We start from the raw sequence: 17,638 nt of genomic DNA, 5'->3' as shown, positions 1-17,638 counted from the left end.
GGATGAAATGAATCTAGGGCGACTTGATCAGAATAAAAAACTATTAGGAGCAGCCTTATTAAATTGCTATTTTTGTAGGTTAAAAAATGGTCTGATAGTTCAGCATTTCTCTTAGGTGTTACGGCCAGTCCCTGTTAATTGGGAGGCGACCTCAGGTGTAACACATTAGCCTGTATGCTCCCAATAGGTTGTACAGCTGATTCAATTAATCACTATTAAATGTATAAATTAACTGTACAGGAGCCTAAAAGCAAATAAAGTAACTAATTAATAAGAAAAAAACCAAAAACAACCTGGTCATCAGAACAATGGACTTTCATATGCAGATTACCGCAGCAGTGTGGGAAAGCAGCCCTTAGGTCTGCCCTCTAACTTCAATTATTTCTGAGGGATTAAACCTGTTACTTTTGCCAAACATGGTTAAAATGAGCTATGAGAAACCCCCTGAAGCTTTTAATGCCACGTGACTTCACTCTGTGCTCGTTCCTTAGGTCTGGGCCTGGATGCCAGACCATCTGAGGATTAATTAGCACACTGGCCACAGGGGCAGAGCCTGGGGACAGTAGGGAGCTGCCAGGGTCTCTGCCTCAGCTGCATCACTGAGCCTGGGGAGGATCATCCAGATGCCAGGCCCAGACCCTCTGCTCTGCCTGCCAAGGCCCTGGTGGTGTAAGCCAGCTGGCACAGAGTGCGCACAACCCTCGAGTTTGTGGCCAGTTAGTTGCGCGAAACACTTTAGAATCAGGGGTTGGCACGGAAGGCATTTCTCAGGAAGGAGCTGTTGTCTGACCTGAACCTTGCCAGTTCTGCATTCTCAAGCAGTGTCCGATACAGCCTGTCCCCTCCCTGGGGGAGTGAGGTACAATGGCACACTTGGGTAGAAGACCCAAAAACTAACAGAAGGAAGCTCCTGCAGCCTTGCTCCGTTTACACATTGTTTGTGCCCTGTTGCTAATTGAAGATCAGTCTCCTCTCCATTAAACGCGTTCAGTGCACAAAGCAGAAGGTGTTTTCGCTTGTGTAGCTGCCTCTTCTTATCTTTAGAGAGAGAAGATGTTCTTCTATCTGTAATACTTAAAAGACTTGCTTTATGTCTAGCAGCTTTCTAGGGTATTTGCCTCAAACTCTTGCTGGGTTGAGCTGGACTGACCTCATTTAGCAGCTAGCTGGGTCTTGGAGGAGAGCATCTAGCACAAATCGGTGTGCCTTGGTTGAAACTGATATCTCATGATCATTCCACTAGGGTAGTTAGAAAGTTGCATTCCTGGCTTTTTCTCAAGGACTGGTTTGGTTTTGGGAACTACAGACTGCCGAGTACCCAAGATAATGGGGTATGTATGCTGTGAGGCACTGAGGGAGCTGCCTCATAAATGGAGCCTCCTGCTGTACTTGTTTTTGGCTTTCCTTCCTTGCCAGCTGTATGAGCCTCCCACACCGTGGCTTCATCGTGTGTACATCTAATGAGCCGTGCATGGAAGCTGCAGGTCTTAGAAGGGGCAGTTCACTGAGTGCAGCTCTGACCCAATGTCTGGAGCCCTCCCTGTCATTCTGCTCCCAGGATGCTGCACTGGACCTCCTTGCCCAGAGGTTTCTTCACTCAATTTTGTTGATAATCAAATGTTTATCTATCTATCTATATTTTTTGATGATGCCCAGATCGTGTACCCAGTGTCTTACACTTGGATTTGTGTGATCCAGAGTAGCCAAGACCACTCACTCACATTTTCATCATGGACATATCATGTTGGATGAGACTGGTCACAGTTGGCTAAAAGCATTTTGACTTAAATAATTTCTAAATTCCCATTCTGGTCATCAGGTGGTGAATGATTAAAACTTGGCATCTGGGCCTAAGAATCCCAAGAACAATATTAAACAATGTGTAGATTCCTAAGCCCGTTGGAGATCTACTGGATTAGAATCTGTCAGCCTGGAGCCCCAGAATGTTTTTTAACAAGTTTCCAGGTACTTCTGTTGTGGTCCGTCCATGAACCTACTATTAGACATCACTGGGATCTAGTACACCCCAAAACTTTTGCTCCAGTCACCCCGCAGAAATTAGCAATTCTCCTTGGATTTTTTTGGATGTGGAAGCTTCATGAGCATGTACCTTCTGATCTCTCATTACTGTTTCCATTCCAAGCCTTGGGAGCCTGACTTAAATGTATGAGTTATTTTTGGAGTTAAAATATTAAATATTTTTATGGTTAGGAGATGCCTTCTAAAACTCTTCATTTTTCCTGATATTTGACACCAGCTAATTTTAATAGCTGGCTTATCAAACTAATAGCTGTGAAGGACTCTATGTACAGTTCCCAGTTAAGGATAAAATGCTGTGTTCTTGTTTTAGCCTTTTAGGACACTGGGAAATAAAACCAGACATTGATGAACAGGAGTAGACATTTATGTAGAGACAAAAGTCTGTGAATGGAGACAGTCTTCTAATACAATGCCAAGTTCCTGTCCCTATGTCTGCCCCAAGCCAAGCTGGCATCAGGACTGGCTAAATAATTTGCAGGGCCTAGTGGGAAATGAAAATGAGGGGCCGCTTGTCCAAAAATTAAGAATTGCAAGGTGGTGGCCGCAGATCATTAAACCTGGGCCCTTCTAAACATGGGTTCCTGTGCGAAGCCAACCCTGGAATTGGTCTCATATATTAGCTCTGAGAATAAATATTTCCTCTTTTTTTACCTGTTTATAAGATGGCTTCAAAAGAACATCTACATAATAATAAGAAGAAAAGAGTTCTGAACTACTGTACAAAGTTTTGAGGTAGGTAGACTGAGTTTTAGGGTTCTGTCTTTTTTTTTTTTGAACCAGTGTTAAATTTGTTTCTACTTCACTTGTGGTGATGTGAAAGTTTATCTGACCACTAGAGGAGGTATATCTCTTCTTTACTACCACCCCAGAAGGAGCTTCCATTGGGATCTTTTAAAAAACGCCAGCCGCATAATCTGAGATTTCAAACTGGAGTTGAAGCAGTGCAGTGCCTGCTGTTGTTTAGACATTTCCATTGTCTGAAGTTGAAGGTTTTTGTGGGTGGTCCCCCTCTGTTCGGTGTCACTATCAACAAACGTGTGGAAAGAAGAAATAACCACAGATGAGGACAAGCTTCAATCAGCTCTGCCTTAATTAGCGAGTCGGTTGCATTTGTAGCACAGGCAGAATCAATTAGGGAGCTGGGCTAGGAGACAGCACTGGCCCTGCCATCCGCCCAGCCCGGAGAATGTAGGTAGGTGGCTCCACCGAAGAGGAAGAGAGGCTGTCCCTGGCCTCCTCCTAAACGAGGCTCCAAGACTGCTTATTTCACCCAACTGTTTTCAGTTCTTTTATCTTCCAAGAATTCCTCCTATCTGCCAGGCTCTCTCTGCCTCATCTATCCACTCTCTTCCTTTCTTTCAAGGGCCTGCCCCTCTGAGGTGTCATTGTGTGGGTTTTTCTGGTTCCCTTGAAGGCAGGGACCATCTCTTCCACTGTCCCTACTGCTCCAGGTCAAGAGTCAAGCACCTGATAGCATGTCTGTCTGTCGTATGGAGCAACCTGGTATTTCTGCAAATTGAAAGGTGGCTTCAAGGCTGATTCCAAAATTTGGAATTCTTCCACAAATGTGGACATGCTAGGAAGAGGGAGCTCATCTACAGCATTGAGGCTTTGTCTGTGTAATGATGCTTTCATTTTTAACATTTCTTATTATACAAAATAATAAAGAATGTTGATAGGCAAAAGGAAGAAAATTTTAAAAGTCACGTGTAATCTTACCAAAAGAACCCACTATAATGCCATTGTGTTTATCCTGAAGGCCGTGATATCAGATATATGTGCTTTAAAAAATGGTGGATTGTAACTTCTTTAAATGTCTTTTTTTTTTTTTTTTAAAGATTTATTTATTGATTGATTGATTGCTATGTTGGGTCTTCGTTTCTGTGCTAGGGCTTTCTGTAGTTGCGGCAAGGGGGGGCCACTCTTCATCGTGATGCGCGGGCCTCTCACAATTGTGGCCTCTCTTGTTGCGGAGCACAGGCTCCAGACGCACAGGCTCAGTAGTTGTGGCTCACGGGCCTAGTTGTTCCGCGGCATGTGGGATCTTCCCAGACCAGGGCGCGAACCCGTGTCCCCTGCATTAGCAGGCAGATTCTCAACCACTGCGCCACCAGGGAAGCCCCGTGTCTTTTAAAATTAATAGCAAGTTGTGATAACCCTTGTAGTCCCTGAAATATTCTTCTACAATATTTTAGATGGCTACAGAGCATTTCAACCTCCTTATTGTTGAAAATATAGTTTGCTTTCCTTTTTTTTGCTTTTATAAATAATGCTGTAATGAGCATCTGTATATAAATATTTGCGTATTTGCTTGATTAATTCCCTATAATAAATTCATAGAATTGAACTTGGGTCCAATCATATTTAACTTTTGCATTCATATAAGGCTTTTTGTATATTTTAGTTTGTCCATTGATTCAACAAGTATCTGAGTGTCTGCCTTGGGCTAGCTAGGCACCGTAAGGGTGTTGGGGCCATAATGTGAGCAAGACAAATGAAGTCCTTTCTCTCATGGAGATGCCAACTATAAATATACATCTCTTCATAGCTGAAGTTTCCAGAGCTTGGCATTGTGTTTGGAATGAACTAAAGCTGTGACTTCTGTCTGGTCTCGTATACTACAGTTGATGAAAGCCTCCTTCCTCCAAGAAGCAAACTTGAATCAAATCAAGGTTTTTATAAAGTTTATGAACTTGGACCTTCAGAAATGTCAGAAAGGTGTGAAGAGTGAGGCCTGCCTGTTTACACACACACAACGGCATCTTGCCAAGCGAGACACAAAGCGAGTGCTTCTGTCCAAGTAGCATTTGGACTGTGGCTTTCCTCAGTCTCTGGAAGGTTCTCAGAGTTGGCTCCCTCAGAGGCCTCACAAGGAGGATGATGAACTGATACGGCAGGGAGTCCTCCTGGACCCCGCCTTGCCCTGCTGTGCAAAGCTTCTGTGGAGGCACCGGTTCCACTTCAGGTATTTCCAGATTGCAGAGAATATCCAATTCTGGGCTCATCATCATCATCTTAACATGGGCTAGTTAGTGCTTCTGCCATTGAAATGAGGTTGTAGCTCAACTGACTACCTGGTATGAATTAATACTCATTGTTCATATCCAGGAGATCCATCTTGTCTCTAATTTGGCGCTAGTATTAAACAGCTGCTACCTCCAGACACTTCAATTTGTAATATACACCGTTAAGGAGAAACGGGGACTGACTCAGACACAGTTCTATCAGGTCTGTACTTTCTCCCCCAAATTGCAAACATCTGGACCTGCCTCTTTAAAACCAGCTTTATTGGGCTATTGTGTTTTCACATTTGAGAAACACAATCTCACAGTCTGCCTTCCCAACCGGAATCTAATGACAGTCTAATTCACTTTGAGGTAGTGGTGTCACAAGATATGTACAAGTGCTTCTCTCTGCAGCATGTAGAGGGGGAGCACATGTAGCGAGGAGATAAGAAACAAAGGGTAGCTTTCCCCAGAAAAAAAAAATCACAACATGTCCCTAAAGAGTTAGAGAAAAGGGTTTCTGGAAAATAGGTGGTCCAGGGGATGGTTTGAGACCTAGCAGAAAGAGTGTACCCAAGACAGAAGAGAAGGTAATACTGATGACCATAGTATTTATTGGGTGCTTTATATACATCAGCCTCAGCTTAAGTACTCATGCCCTAGGTCCGTGACATATGTGCCCAAAAGATGGTGTAAAATTAAGCCAGGGGATTTCTCAGACTCCACTGGAGCATGGGAGAATTATCCCAGGGTTGGGGATGAAGGAGGGTTTGTTGTCAGGAGGAATTACATCATGATGAAGAGTCCATATTTATATGAAATCATCTCGTGGGCTAGTATCAGTCAGGTTGGAAGGCAGGAATGGAGATCCTCTGGGTCTCTGACAAACAACCTGCTGCAGTTTGGGTTTGGAGCTTGTTGGTGATGCGACCATTGCAATGTGTGAAGGCTTTTTTGGAAATTTCCATGAGGAGTTTGGCGTCAGAATGAGACAGACATGATCACTGGGACACTGCTCCTCTATTCAGTCTGATTTTATATTGACATGAGCAGTATCCCTATTTTAGGAGAAGGCGAGTGGCACCATGTCTGTTACTCATACAGCTGAAGATTGGAGAGCTTCCACAGAGCACTCATACCTTTAGCTCCTTAATTTTAGTTTGTCACCTGGTGGCCACAATACAAAGTAACCTAACAAAGCCAAGCATGTTTGATGAACACCTGCTCTCTAGCTATCTATCAGAATTCTGCACTCCCTGGGCACTGACAGATGCTAGGTGTGACCCAGGCAGCAAGAAGCAGGGACCTGCACACTTCCCATATCTCCTTCGCTCACATGCACAATCTTGTTCCATTGGATCTCATCAAAAAACATAGATTCAACAGTAAAATTATTAAGAATTTCAAGATAGTGACAGCGTAGCATTAAACCAAGCATGGGCCCTTTGAGCATGGGGCGCTGTGTGGCTGCAAACGTCATGTACCCATGAAACCAGCCCTGCGTGAGATCCCTAGGGCTCTGTATGCTGCATCTTGTCAGGGACGTCGAGAGCTGCACCCTGTGTATTGGAAGGGGCCGATTGCGTATGGGTTTAGATATGGGGCTCTGCACTTTGAAACCCACCTTCCTCTTACTTGCTCTGCCATCCTGGGCAAGTATTTCACCATTCTAAGTCTCCATTTGCCTACGTGTAAAATAGAAACCTAATAGTACATTTCAGGGGTGTTTAGGGGGATCAAGTGAGGTTATGGGTGAAAAATACCCAGTGCCCAGCAGACAGTTATCATCCGGCCAGTGCTGGCTGCCATTGGAGGAACTGGGTGAGGCAATTTCTGAAAGCCTTCCCGTGGCTGCAGCAACCCTTGTCCAGATGTAATGGGCACAAAATTTGGGTCTGCTGAACTCAAGTGACCTGGATGGGCATCATTGATAGGTGGTTGTTAGCCTTTCCCCCAAGTAACCCCAGCCAGGACCACTGGCTCTCAGTGACTCTGCGGATGGGGAATTGCTTTGTCTCCCGATGGCCACTTTTTATATTAATCCCCTGCTTTTAATTGGGAGGACTCAAACATTCCATTATAATTACATAGGAAAAAACATGATTGCTATTATCACAGAGAGAGTTATCAGTAGTGATTCAACTAAATCAAATGCTGGTGGAGGGAGGGGGTTGTTTCGCCAGGACCCTCCACTGGCCTGGATGTTGTGACTGTTTCTCAGAGATAAGCGGCCTCGCCGTGCCTGCTGGCATCGGGCATAGGCAGCCGTGGCGCTCGTGCTGGTTCATCTCCCCAGGCTTTAAGCTGCACTAATTGCTTTGGAAGCGAGGCCTTCTCCTGAGCAGCAGCATATGCTGCATGAGTGCCTAAAGCAAAGATAAAAAGCCAGCCGCCTCCTCCTTTATTGAAGTTTAATAATAAAATGGAACTGTCACCATTCCCAATAAATTGTTTATTTTAATTTAGAAAAATAATGGAAACTGGCCACCTGCTGGCACACAGTTGTTGAGGACTGTTTTCCTGGCTCGGCTAATTCTGAACCTCCTGTTCTTTGGTAGCTTGCTCTGAAAGACACTGAGACCTTGGTGTCAGTAAAATCAACCACGCGTCTCTCCATTTAATAAAACCTGGCCCTTAAAGAGTGAAATAAGTCATTTTTCAAGGTGGATTAGACTGTAAAGTTGTAAACCAAGAAGTTGGCATAGGTGTTTCAGGTGTAAAGTTTTGCAGGATTTTTTTTCAAATATTTCTTTTAGCAAATATGAAATTAAAGTAGTCTCACATGTTTCTGTCATTGCAGTTCTTTCAGATGACTTTTTCTGTAATAATAGTGAGAGGTCAGCTTGATACCTCTTGCATTAAGAGGGTAAAGAAGGCATAGATGAAGGAAGTATCTTTACTAAGGCTTGTAGAGGGGGTGAGTGGCAGAGTGGGGATTGGAATTTAAGACACCTGGCTCCTGCTTGCTGCTTCTAAGGCTCTGATGCTCTCACTTTTCTACCCAGTACACAGAAGCTTTCCCATCCCCATTTCCTAGGGAGCAAAACTGAGGCCTGAAAGCCAAAGATTCTTGCCTCGGGGTGTCATAGCCGGTAAGTGGACTAGCCAGAACTAGGACTCAGTCTCTTGAATCCCAGTTCAGTTTCATTCTTGCAGAGTCCATGGGGTCTAACATATAAGTTGCTAACATACAAGTATAATATGATTGCATTAAACAAACATTTTTGCTCTCACAGTAAGTAGCCACACCTGAGAATAGGAAAAGACATCTGTATTGATAAGAAGGCTGCAGGGCCGTCAGCCAGGCCCCTTCGTTCCCTTTCAGACACTACCCTTGGAGTGCACGCAATTAGAGTTCCTCTTCAGCAAGTTACTCCAGGCCATGGGGGGCAAAAGCCATGGCTGTTCCATCCATGTGCCCCACGAGTGTGCTGTGTAGGAAGTGGCTGTCTTTGTCTGGCCTGGGCACTCAGACAATGTGCAAGCCAGGCAATGCAATGACAGTGATTAAGAAGGGGAGGAGGGGGGCATAGATGAGATGAGAAGGATCATTGTAATGCAAGGGGGTCTTTGGGGAGGTATTGTCTCAGCCAGGGTTATTGTGATGGGCTTGGTCATCAAGGTCCTTTGGATTGAGTGGCCTGAATACAGCTAAATCTGGTCAGGCAAAGAAGCAAATTTATTGACTCGCTTACCTGAGAAAACTAAGCATGGCTGGATCTAGGGGCTCAAGCCATGCTGTCGTGACTCTATCTTACCCCCTTCCACTGTGGGCTCTGTTCTCCTTGGCTGTTACCTTTATTCAGATGAGCTCTTCCTGTGCAGTGGCTTCATGGCTGCTGGCAGGACCAGCCTGCCTCCCTGACCTCTCAGTAATCTCAATGGAGAGAGAGTCTTCTTCCTCACGTTCCAGTAGAAGCCCAACTGTGGCCTCTGGGATGGAATTCACAGACTGGACAGGGCTGATCAAAGGGCCCACCCCTTGATCTGGGAAGGAGAGAGAGAGAGATGTTATCCTCATCCAATTTATATAAATTATGGGGTGGTGGGGAAGAAGGAAAATCAGAAGAAGGGGAAAGGATGCTGGACAGGCAAAATCACACATAGCCACTGGCCTTAGAGTTTCCTCTGACTCACCATTAGTCAAGAGGAAGGACCAGACTAGCCCTTGTGTCTCCAGGTCAGTATTATCCAATAGAACTTTATGTGATGATGGAGATATTCTTTAATCTTCACAGTCCAATGCAGTGACCACCAACCATATGGGGCTGTTGAGCGTTTGAAATGTGGCTTGTGTGATCAAGGAACTGAGTTTTTAATTTTAGGTAATTTTAATTAAATTTAATGTAAATAGCTACACGTAGCTCATGGCTACCGTAATGGACAGAGCAGCTCTTAGTGGAGGTCATATTGCAGGAGATGGTTCCCTGGAAGGCAAGACCCCCTGTCCCTGCTTTGGAGGAGAGTTGGGCTGAGGGTTAAATGCAGAGCGTGGAAGACCAGGATGATGAAGTTGAGTTGGTTTAGGTTGTGGAGTAGGAGGAAAGGGAGTTTGGTCATGAGGGAGGGACAGGGAGGAAGAAATAAAGAGAGAAACTTTCATCTGGATGACATCATTTGGAAACCTTTAACTTGAGGAAATATTTTTTCTGTCTCATATATGAACCCAATTTCTACCAGGAAGAAACAAAATCACAATTGACCTTGTTATAATAGCAAATTGAGGGGAATTCCATGACATGTTATTGCATTTTACTCTAAATGTCCAACAATAAAAGCAACCATTGCCTGAAGCATCGTTCTGCACATGACATGCAGCTACACGTGGAGTAAAAGAAAAATTAGTGTGTTATTAAAAAAAACTGTGTAAACTTGTGTGACTGAGCACAATTAAATGCAGTTGACAGAAATGACATCAAATGAATAGAACGAACTTGTCAAGGCAGCGTCTGGTCACTGGGATGTGAATCTGGGGCCAGTTAAAGACCAGACTCTCTGATGGGCCTGTCATCCTGCTCTGTGTCCTGTAGGGTGTGTTGGGGCCACCCTGAGGTGGTGCTCGCCAAGCCTAAGTCCTCTTGGTGGTCACCACTCACCCACAAGTCAGGTTTCCAAGGGTGGAGGTTCTTGGAGAAGGCAGACTGATTTGCTCTGATCCCCTCTTGCCCACCTGCAGCGGGATGCATGGGCTTCCTCAGATTCAGTCAACTTCCTAGGTTTGTCCACCGAGTGCTCATGGAGAACATGCCATGAGCTCAGCATCCTGCTGGGGCCTTAGGCATCGAGCAAGAAGAACAGAGAAGCAGGAAACTTGGTTCCTGGATGTGTGGCTTGCCTGGGTCCCTGGTCCTCAGCATGCCACTTGATAATCACCTGTAGACTCAGCTGCAGCCCAAGTGCAGGGATTAAGAGCAACCATACTGGAGACAAACTGGCCAGGTGTATGTCAAGCTCATAGCCAGTGCCTGGCATGCAGGCTATCTCCCCGACCCCCCACCAAAAAAAAAGAGCAGCAGGTGTGTAGTGGAAAGAAGGAGGGCATTAGAGCAGCTGAAGCCAACCTGGGTAGAACCTGGGCCAGGCAGCTTGGAGGTATGTGAATTTAGGCACAGTACTGGACCTCAGTCTTAGCATCTGCAGAGTGGGATGATGGAACTTCACAGGGTTGTTGTGATCCAGTTGACTGGTGTTTGTTAAGGACCTAACACAGAGCAGGCTTCCAGAACCAGGGCTGCTCTGGTAAGCATGACAGCATGGTTGCTGGAAGGGTTGGACCAGGGAAGAGGTCTTGTGGGTGGTATGAGTATCCCCAGGGTGATTTGCCAACTTCACATCCAGCCTTGATTCATGTTAGGCTTAGGTGTCATTAAAGCTGATCACCAGGGCTTCCCTGGTGGTGCAGTGGTTAAGAATCCACCTGCCAATGCAGGGGACACGGGTTCGAGCCCTGGTCCGGGAAGATCCCACATGTCGTGGAGCAACTAAGCCCGTGCACCACAACTACCGAGCCTGTGCTCTAGAGCCCACGCGCCACAACTACTGAAGCCCGCGCACCTAGAGCCCATGCTCTGCAACAAGAGAAGCCACTGCAATGAGAAGCCCGTGCACCACAACAAACAGTAGCCCCTGCTTGCCGCAACTAGAGAAAGCCCGTGTGCAACAACGAAGACCCAACACAGCCAAAAATAATAAATAAAATAAATAAATATATTTTTTAAAAAATAAATAAAGCTGATCACCATAAGGATCCCACTCAAGCTTTCCTGTCCAGTTTGCCAGCAAAGCTGCAGTCCATCCTTATGACCAGAAACCCCAGGCAGAACAGCATCTTAGAACCATCAGTCATGTCCTAGGATCAGTCTCTATGATGCTTCAATCACTTTTGGAGTCCTCAGGCAGAGACATTATGAGTGGGTGTCACCATGTGGATGCTGATGGCACACTTTGAGCACTGTTGGGTCTCAGGCACAGTAGGAGAAAGGAAGCCACTCCTAGGCCAGGAAGTCACTGGCAAACCTTTACCACTAACCCAGCCCTCTTGCCCCTCTCCCTCCTAGTGACTTTTCCAGCCATTTCCCCAGTAGACAAGGGTATAGATGCCTTTGGAAAGAGAATAATTCATTTCAATAGAAAAGATACGGTTTTGGAATGGGTCAGTTGGAAAGTGATGCCAGGTGCTGTGTTGCTGTGGACATAGGCTTTGGGCCAGTGACCATCATGTACATTCCCGTGTACCTGGGCATGCGCCTGGGCCCGCTCTTGCCTCTTTGTTGGGAAGCAGAAATGTTTGGGTTTCACAGTCACTTTCTTTGTCCCCTTTACTTTCCAGCTGATGCTGGGCTTCTGTGGAACCGACATAGCAGGAGGGCCTGGGGCTGCTCCTGAAGAGGCTTCTTCCCATCTGCCTGTTCCTCGAAGCCCTCTCTATTTGTAGCCTGGATTTCCTTTCCATAGGCACAGTTCTCATGTTGTGATCCAGTCTTTAGCCTCACTCTTTGGCTCTTTGGGGGTGGCTATTGAGCACCTTCTGTGTATCAGAAACGTGGTAGATGTGGGGGGCGATAGACAACCAGACATGCCATGTCTTAGGAACATCACAGTCTTGAGTGGGGAGAGAATCTAATCAGGCGATTACACACCTGAAGTGCTAAGTGCATGGTGGATCTGAGCCTGATGTGCCAGCCTGGGCTTGCAAGGAAGCATTCCAAGCTCTCAGGTGGGTGTTCTGGGAAGATTCCCAGGGCAGGAGGGAGTGATGTTCAAACTGAGACCCCAAAAGTAGGTAAGAGAGACCATCACGATGGGGAGGGGAGGGCAGAAAAATGGATGGAGAGTGTGTTCCCAGTGGAGGGAGGGCATGCATGGAGTCTTAAAAAATCATCAAGAGTGGGAAAATAGAGGGTGGGAGAGTGGAGAGTCATGGGAGATGAAACTGGAGAGGAAAGCAGGAATTTTCAGCAAATTACATACTTTTCACCAAAATCTGAACTTCTTTTCCCCTAAAATGTAATCAAAACTAAAAAAATACACATGGAAGGTAAATTTTATATTGAATAAGTTCTTATGTTTTGAATTTGAAAGGCAGAAGCCAAATTATGACCATTTGGGTCTGAGAATCATTGGTTTTGCCTTGGCATGTGCTTGTTCATTCAAGGTTGGTGTTTCATATAACAGGACAGATGCTAATGGGTTTTTTTGCTTTGTTGTTTCAGCACTTCAGGGAGCATCTGGACAAACTTTTTGCCAAAGGAATCGGAATGCTGGATATAGCTCTGAATGAAGCCTTCAGCATTCTCAGTGATGTAAGCTCCTCTTTGATTCGCCTTTCTCTTCTCCAGGAGAATAGATGGGATTTTTTTTTTTAAGTTGTGGACCAGCATTATTGTTAGCCCTGGCCGTCACTGAGCAGTATCCACAGGCATAGAATGGGGGAGGGTAAGGCTGGCCATATGAGTGATCTGGGGAACCAGGCCCACCTGGCGAAGCCATACCAGCCGCCTGCTGGGCAGAGTTGATGGTGCAGTCTGGTCAGGGGACTCACCTGACACACTCATTGACTCTGGGGCCGTCAGTGTCTCAACACTAGAGCACCATCTAATGCAGATTTCTTTTCACCTGAAGAACTCTCAGTTTCTTCATGGAGTAGACTCACTTCTTACTGTGTCACACTGAGTCCCTGCCTGTGGCGCTGTTCAGAGGGAGAAGGGCTTCTCTGTGTGGTGTGTTTAGGGAGTGCTAGAAGCTCTACCTATCCCTCCCTCCAGCCCCCTGGAGATTCACAGTACGCAGTGCACACTCAAGGCTTCGGTAAGTACTGCAAAAAAGAATCCCGCTTCACCTGCTGTTTCTCCCACTTCTTTGAACAAAGAATCCTTTTTTCAAGTAGCACCTGTTAACATCCTGTGAAGTATGTTGGGGAAGCTTGGGTTGGTTATTCTGCCCCTTGAATGCAATTGTGTTAGGCTAGAACAACATGCAACTTTTGTGATCTTTTTACTCTGGGAGGGCAGTAGGAAAAGAAATGACTATATTAATGCAGGTTCTGTATCATTTATTTAACTACTATATATTGCGTGCTTTTTAGTGTCAGACACTGGGAATAATACACCAGTGAACAGAATAGACAAAGGGTTTGCCTTAATGGACCTAACATCCTAGTGAAAAGGTCAGCAACCTATGGCCCAGGAGACAAATCAGCCTGCATCTTGTTTTTGTAAGTAATGTCTTACTGGAGCACAGCCATGCCCACCTGATTATGTATAGACTATGGCTGTTCTTGCACTACAATGGCAGAGTTGATTAGTTTCAATAGATACCATGTGGCCTGTAAAACCTAAAACATTTACTATGTCGCCCTTTACAGAGGTTTGCTGACCCCAGTTCTAATGGGAAGAGACATATGAAGTGAGTAGTCTTATGGAGAACAATAGCACCACTGTTTCAGTGTGATAGGACTTGCTTCTTTACACAGTGAGGTCAGGGAAGAGCTCTCTGATTATGTGATGTTGGAGTAGAGACCTGAAGGAAGTGAAGGAGCAGCCATATGGATATCTTGAAGAAATTTCCAACAAGAGGAACAGCAAATGAAAAGGCCCTGAGGCAGGGATGTTTGACATATTTACAATACAGCAAGGAGACCAGTGTGACAAGAGCAAAGTGGGGAAGAAAGAGTGTACTAAGAAATGAGATCACGGAGGTAACTGGATCATGTGGCGCCTAATAGACACTAGTGAGGACTTTGGCTCTTGCTCTGTATAGGATGGAAAGTCATTGGAGTCTGAGCAGAGAATGACACAATCCAACTTGGATTTTAACAGTATCCGCTGGCTACTGTATTGATAAACAACGACAATAGCCGGAAGGACATTATCTAAGTGACATATAATGGTGGCTTTGGACGAGGGAGGTAGCGGTTAAGATGTGAAGAAGCAGAAAAATAGAAACCACTCAAGGTATTTCAAACAGCAGAAGTTGAACTCAGAAAGTTGGTTGCACCGGGGATGGAAAAGCTGAGAAATCAAACGAAGAATGAAACAATCCATGGATTAGCACCAGCAGGAGGTAGCTCCCCTCTAGGGCAGGAAGGACAACAGGATGGAGGGATGCCATCAGAGCCTCCTCATTGTGGCTGTCCAGATGGGAATAAAACCATGGAGGGGGCCGCCCCGCACAAGCTGGAATCCTGGGGAGAAGGGCCTGTCCTGTGGAAGCTAGTGCCTTGGAGGGGATGCTGCTATTGCTGGAAAATGCCCAGGCCCCCAAAGCAGAGAGAAAGGGAGAAATGACTTAGAAATACCTTGGCTTCTCCCTTGTGTCCTTCAGTGTTTGTTCTCCTTAAGACGAAACTTGTCAAAACTGTTGGAGAGCCTGGGAAATGTGGTTTTCAGGAAAAACACATGGGGTGGAGCTGAAAGCAAACAAGTGACAGCTATGTTGAGGTGTCGCAGGAGATGGGAGACCAGCTGGAGGCTCAGAGGCCTCACCTCCAGGTAGCTCTGTGGGTGGCCTGCTGTCAGTTTCCAGGTGGGCATTCACCCAGCACTGCACTTGTTTTGGTGGTCAGTTATGCCTGACTCCATAACTTGAGTTTTTCCCACTCGGCTACAATGGCCTCTCAAGCCAAGGGTAGGCCCTAATTCTAGACTCTTTTACCAATAATATCTACTCACACATAGAAGGCCATTTACATCTCAGTCCTGAGCCAGTATCATGTACAACTGCAGAGGAGAGAAAAATAAGGAGGGAGGGTGTCATTTCAGCTTCCTTCATACAAATTGGAGGCCCTTCCTTCTCACCTCGCTCCAAAGGGCCGTTGGCTACAGACAATTAGCATTTACGTACAACTCGGTGTTTGAGACAGCACATGCCTATTAACAGCATGTTAATAATTAATAAACATACCTGGCCAGAATCGAGGACCAAGTTACATCTTTAAATTCTGCTTTGAATCCTGGGCAGGCACCTTCTCAGGGCTGGGAGATGCCGAGCTCTTCATCTCAGCAGGCTTTTTCTAGGGGGTGATATTGAAAGGACTTGCCACATTTGGGAAACTGGCTCTCTTTATTTCAAAAACCTGGTATCTAGTGCAGGGAGGCGGCTACTCTGAGCTGGGGAGTCCCTTGCTTGGAAATGTGCCCTGCAGATTTCTGTTTTTCCTGCTCTTTGGCAGAAGTGGTAAAGGAGTGAAGAGTTAGGAGATGCTTCTTGTGTTTAAATTTGTGGCTTCTGGAGTCAGGCAGGCTGGGCTGAGAAGCCTGACTCAGAGCTTGCTGTGTGACCTTGAAAAAAACTCTGCTCGGTTTTACCTTTCTTTTCCTCATCTGTAAAATGGGGATAGGAATAGACCCAGCACTGGCCACTTAATTTGTGAAGCCCAGTGCAAAATGAAAATGCAGGCCCTTGTTCAAAAGTTAAAAAGAATTTTAGGAGAGTGACAGCAGAGTGTTCAACCAAGTGTGGGGCCCTGTACAGCTATGCACATCACATGCCATGAAGCTGGCCCTGCTGGATGGGGGCTGAGGATTCAGCATGAGGAAGTGGTGCCCTGCTCCCTTTCAGCAGTGCTGGGTTGGGTGGGAAGTGCCATCTCCGTGACCACAGAGACATTAGGCAGCCTCAGCTTTTGCCAGGTTGCCTGTGGTTTCTAGAAGCAGCTCCCACTCTTGATGCTTTGGTACTACTCCCTGACCAAATCCTCAGGAATATCTGCTTCTCTTCATCTGACCTTTTCTTCTTTTCCTTGCCCTGGCACCTTTCCTCTCCCCATCCCTTTCACTTATCAGTTTTGTTTTAAGACACTCTTAAATAAAGAAGATGTGGTACATATATACAATGGAATATTACTCAGCCATAAAAAGGAATGAAATTGGGTCATTTGTAGAGACGTGGATGGATCTAGAGACTGTCAAACAGAGTGAAGTAAGTCAGAGAAAAACAAATATCGTATATTAACGCGTGTATGTGGAACCTAGAAAAATGGTACAGATGAACCGGTTTGCAGGGCAGAAATAGAGACACAGATGTAGAGAACAAACGTATGGACACCAAGGGGGGAAAGTGGCAGGGAGGGGTTGGTGTGATGAATTGGGAGATTGGGATTGACATATATACACTAATATGTATAAAATGGATAGCTAAAAGAACCTGCTGTATAAAATAAATAAATAAAATTAAATTAAAAAATTCAACAAAAAAAAGAGAAACTCCTAAGTCAGTGATCCCACTGCATGCCCAGTGGAATGCTGGTCTGCCACAAGGCTCCGACATAGGTGTTGTGGTCAAGGTGCAGGATGCCATCCTCCTTTTGGAGACTCACAATACTCTTGTGCTACTAGAGGCCTTAGAAGTCCCACAGTGATCAGACCTTTTAAAGTGTGTCTATACCAGCACTCAAACTTATTGACCCAGGAACTCTTTACATCATATTACAACCTCAGGATAGAATCTTGTAGAAGTCACAGCTTACCAAGCACACCTTCAGGCATAATATCTTTTTGTCCTTTAAGAGGGTGTATTGCACTCCCAACACCTCTAATAGCCAGAGAAATCTCCAACACGTGGTGGATGTTTTCCCTTGAAACCTGGTGAGAGAAGTATTTTTGAACCAGGGAAACCTTCCACACACCTGCTTGCTCTGTCTTCACCTGTAAAACTCCTCAGGAGTCTGGCCAGTCAGAAAGTCTGAGGGGTCGAGTGTAAATTCCAGAAAGCGAGAAATGGAAGGAACAAAAATGTTACAAAATGTCCCTGCTTGAGATTCGTTGACAGTTGGCACCATATTCTTTTGAGTGTACATTTATCCCAGAGAGAGAAACATTTCCATCCCATCCCTTGCCATTGGGCTTTTAAATAGCCAAACACTTTGAAAAACAGAAATGGTTAATCTCCCGTGAAAATGAAGCTTTAGCTGTTTTCCACTTCATCAATATGACCTTTAGTGATATAATTCTCTTCCTGTGTATTATGCCTGCCTTTGCAAGTCAGTATGAAATAAAAAGCTGTTTTCTTGAACACACAAATACACATTCTCTCTCTCTCTCTCTTTCTCTTACACACACACAATTTGAAATGACGATTATGGTTAGAGCTTAGAA

General features: G+C 45.4%; 1 protein-coding gene across 1 annotated transcript in view; it reads left to right on the top strand.

The window, feature by feature from the left end:
• The window catches only part of CACNA2D3 (calcium voltage-gated channel auxiliary subunit alpha2delta 3), an 832,322-nt gene that overhangs the window by 380,136 nt on the left and 434,548 nt on the right, over positions 1 to 17,638 (top strand). The window contains exon 10 of the mRNA XM_082346809.1: positions 12,758 to 12,847. Coding sequence (XP_082202935.1) covers positions 12,758 to 12,847 — 90 coding nt within the window. The remainder of the gene's footprint in view (positions 1 to 12,757; positions 12,848 to 17,638) is intronic.

Source organism: Balaenoptera borealis (assembly GCF_965194805.1).
Source record: "Balaenoptera borealis genome assembly, chromosome: 12".
Taxonomy (NCBI): domain Eukaryota; kingdom Metazoa; phylum Chordata; class Mammalia; order Artiodactyla; family Balaenopteridae; genus Balaenoptera; species Balaenoptera borealis.
This window is presented reverse-complemented; position numbering and strand designations above follow the sequence as displayed.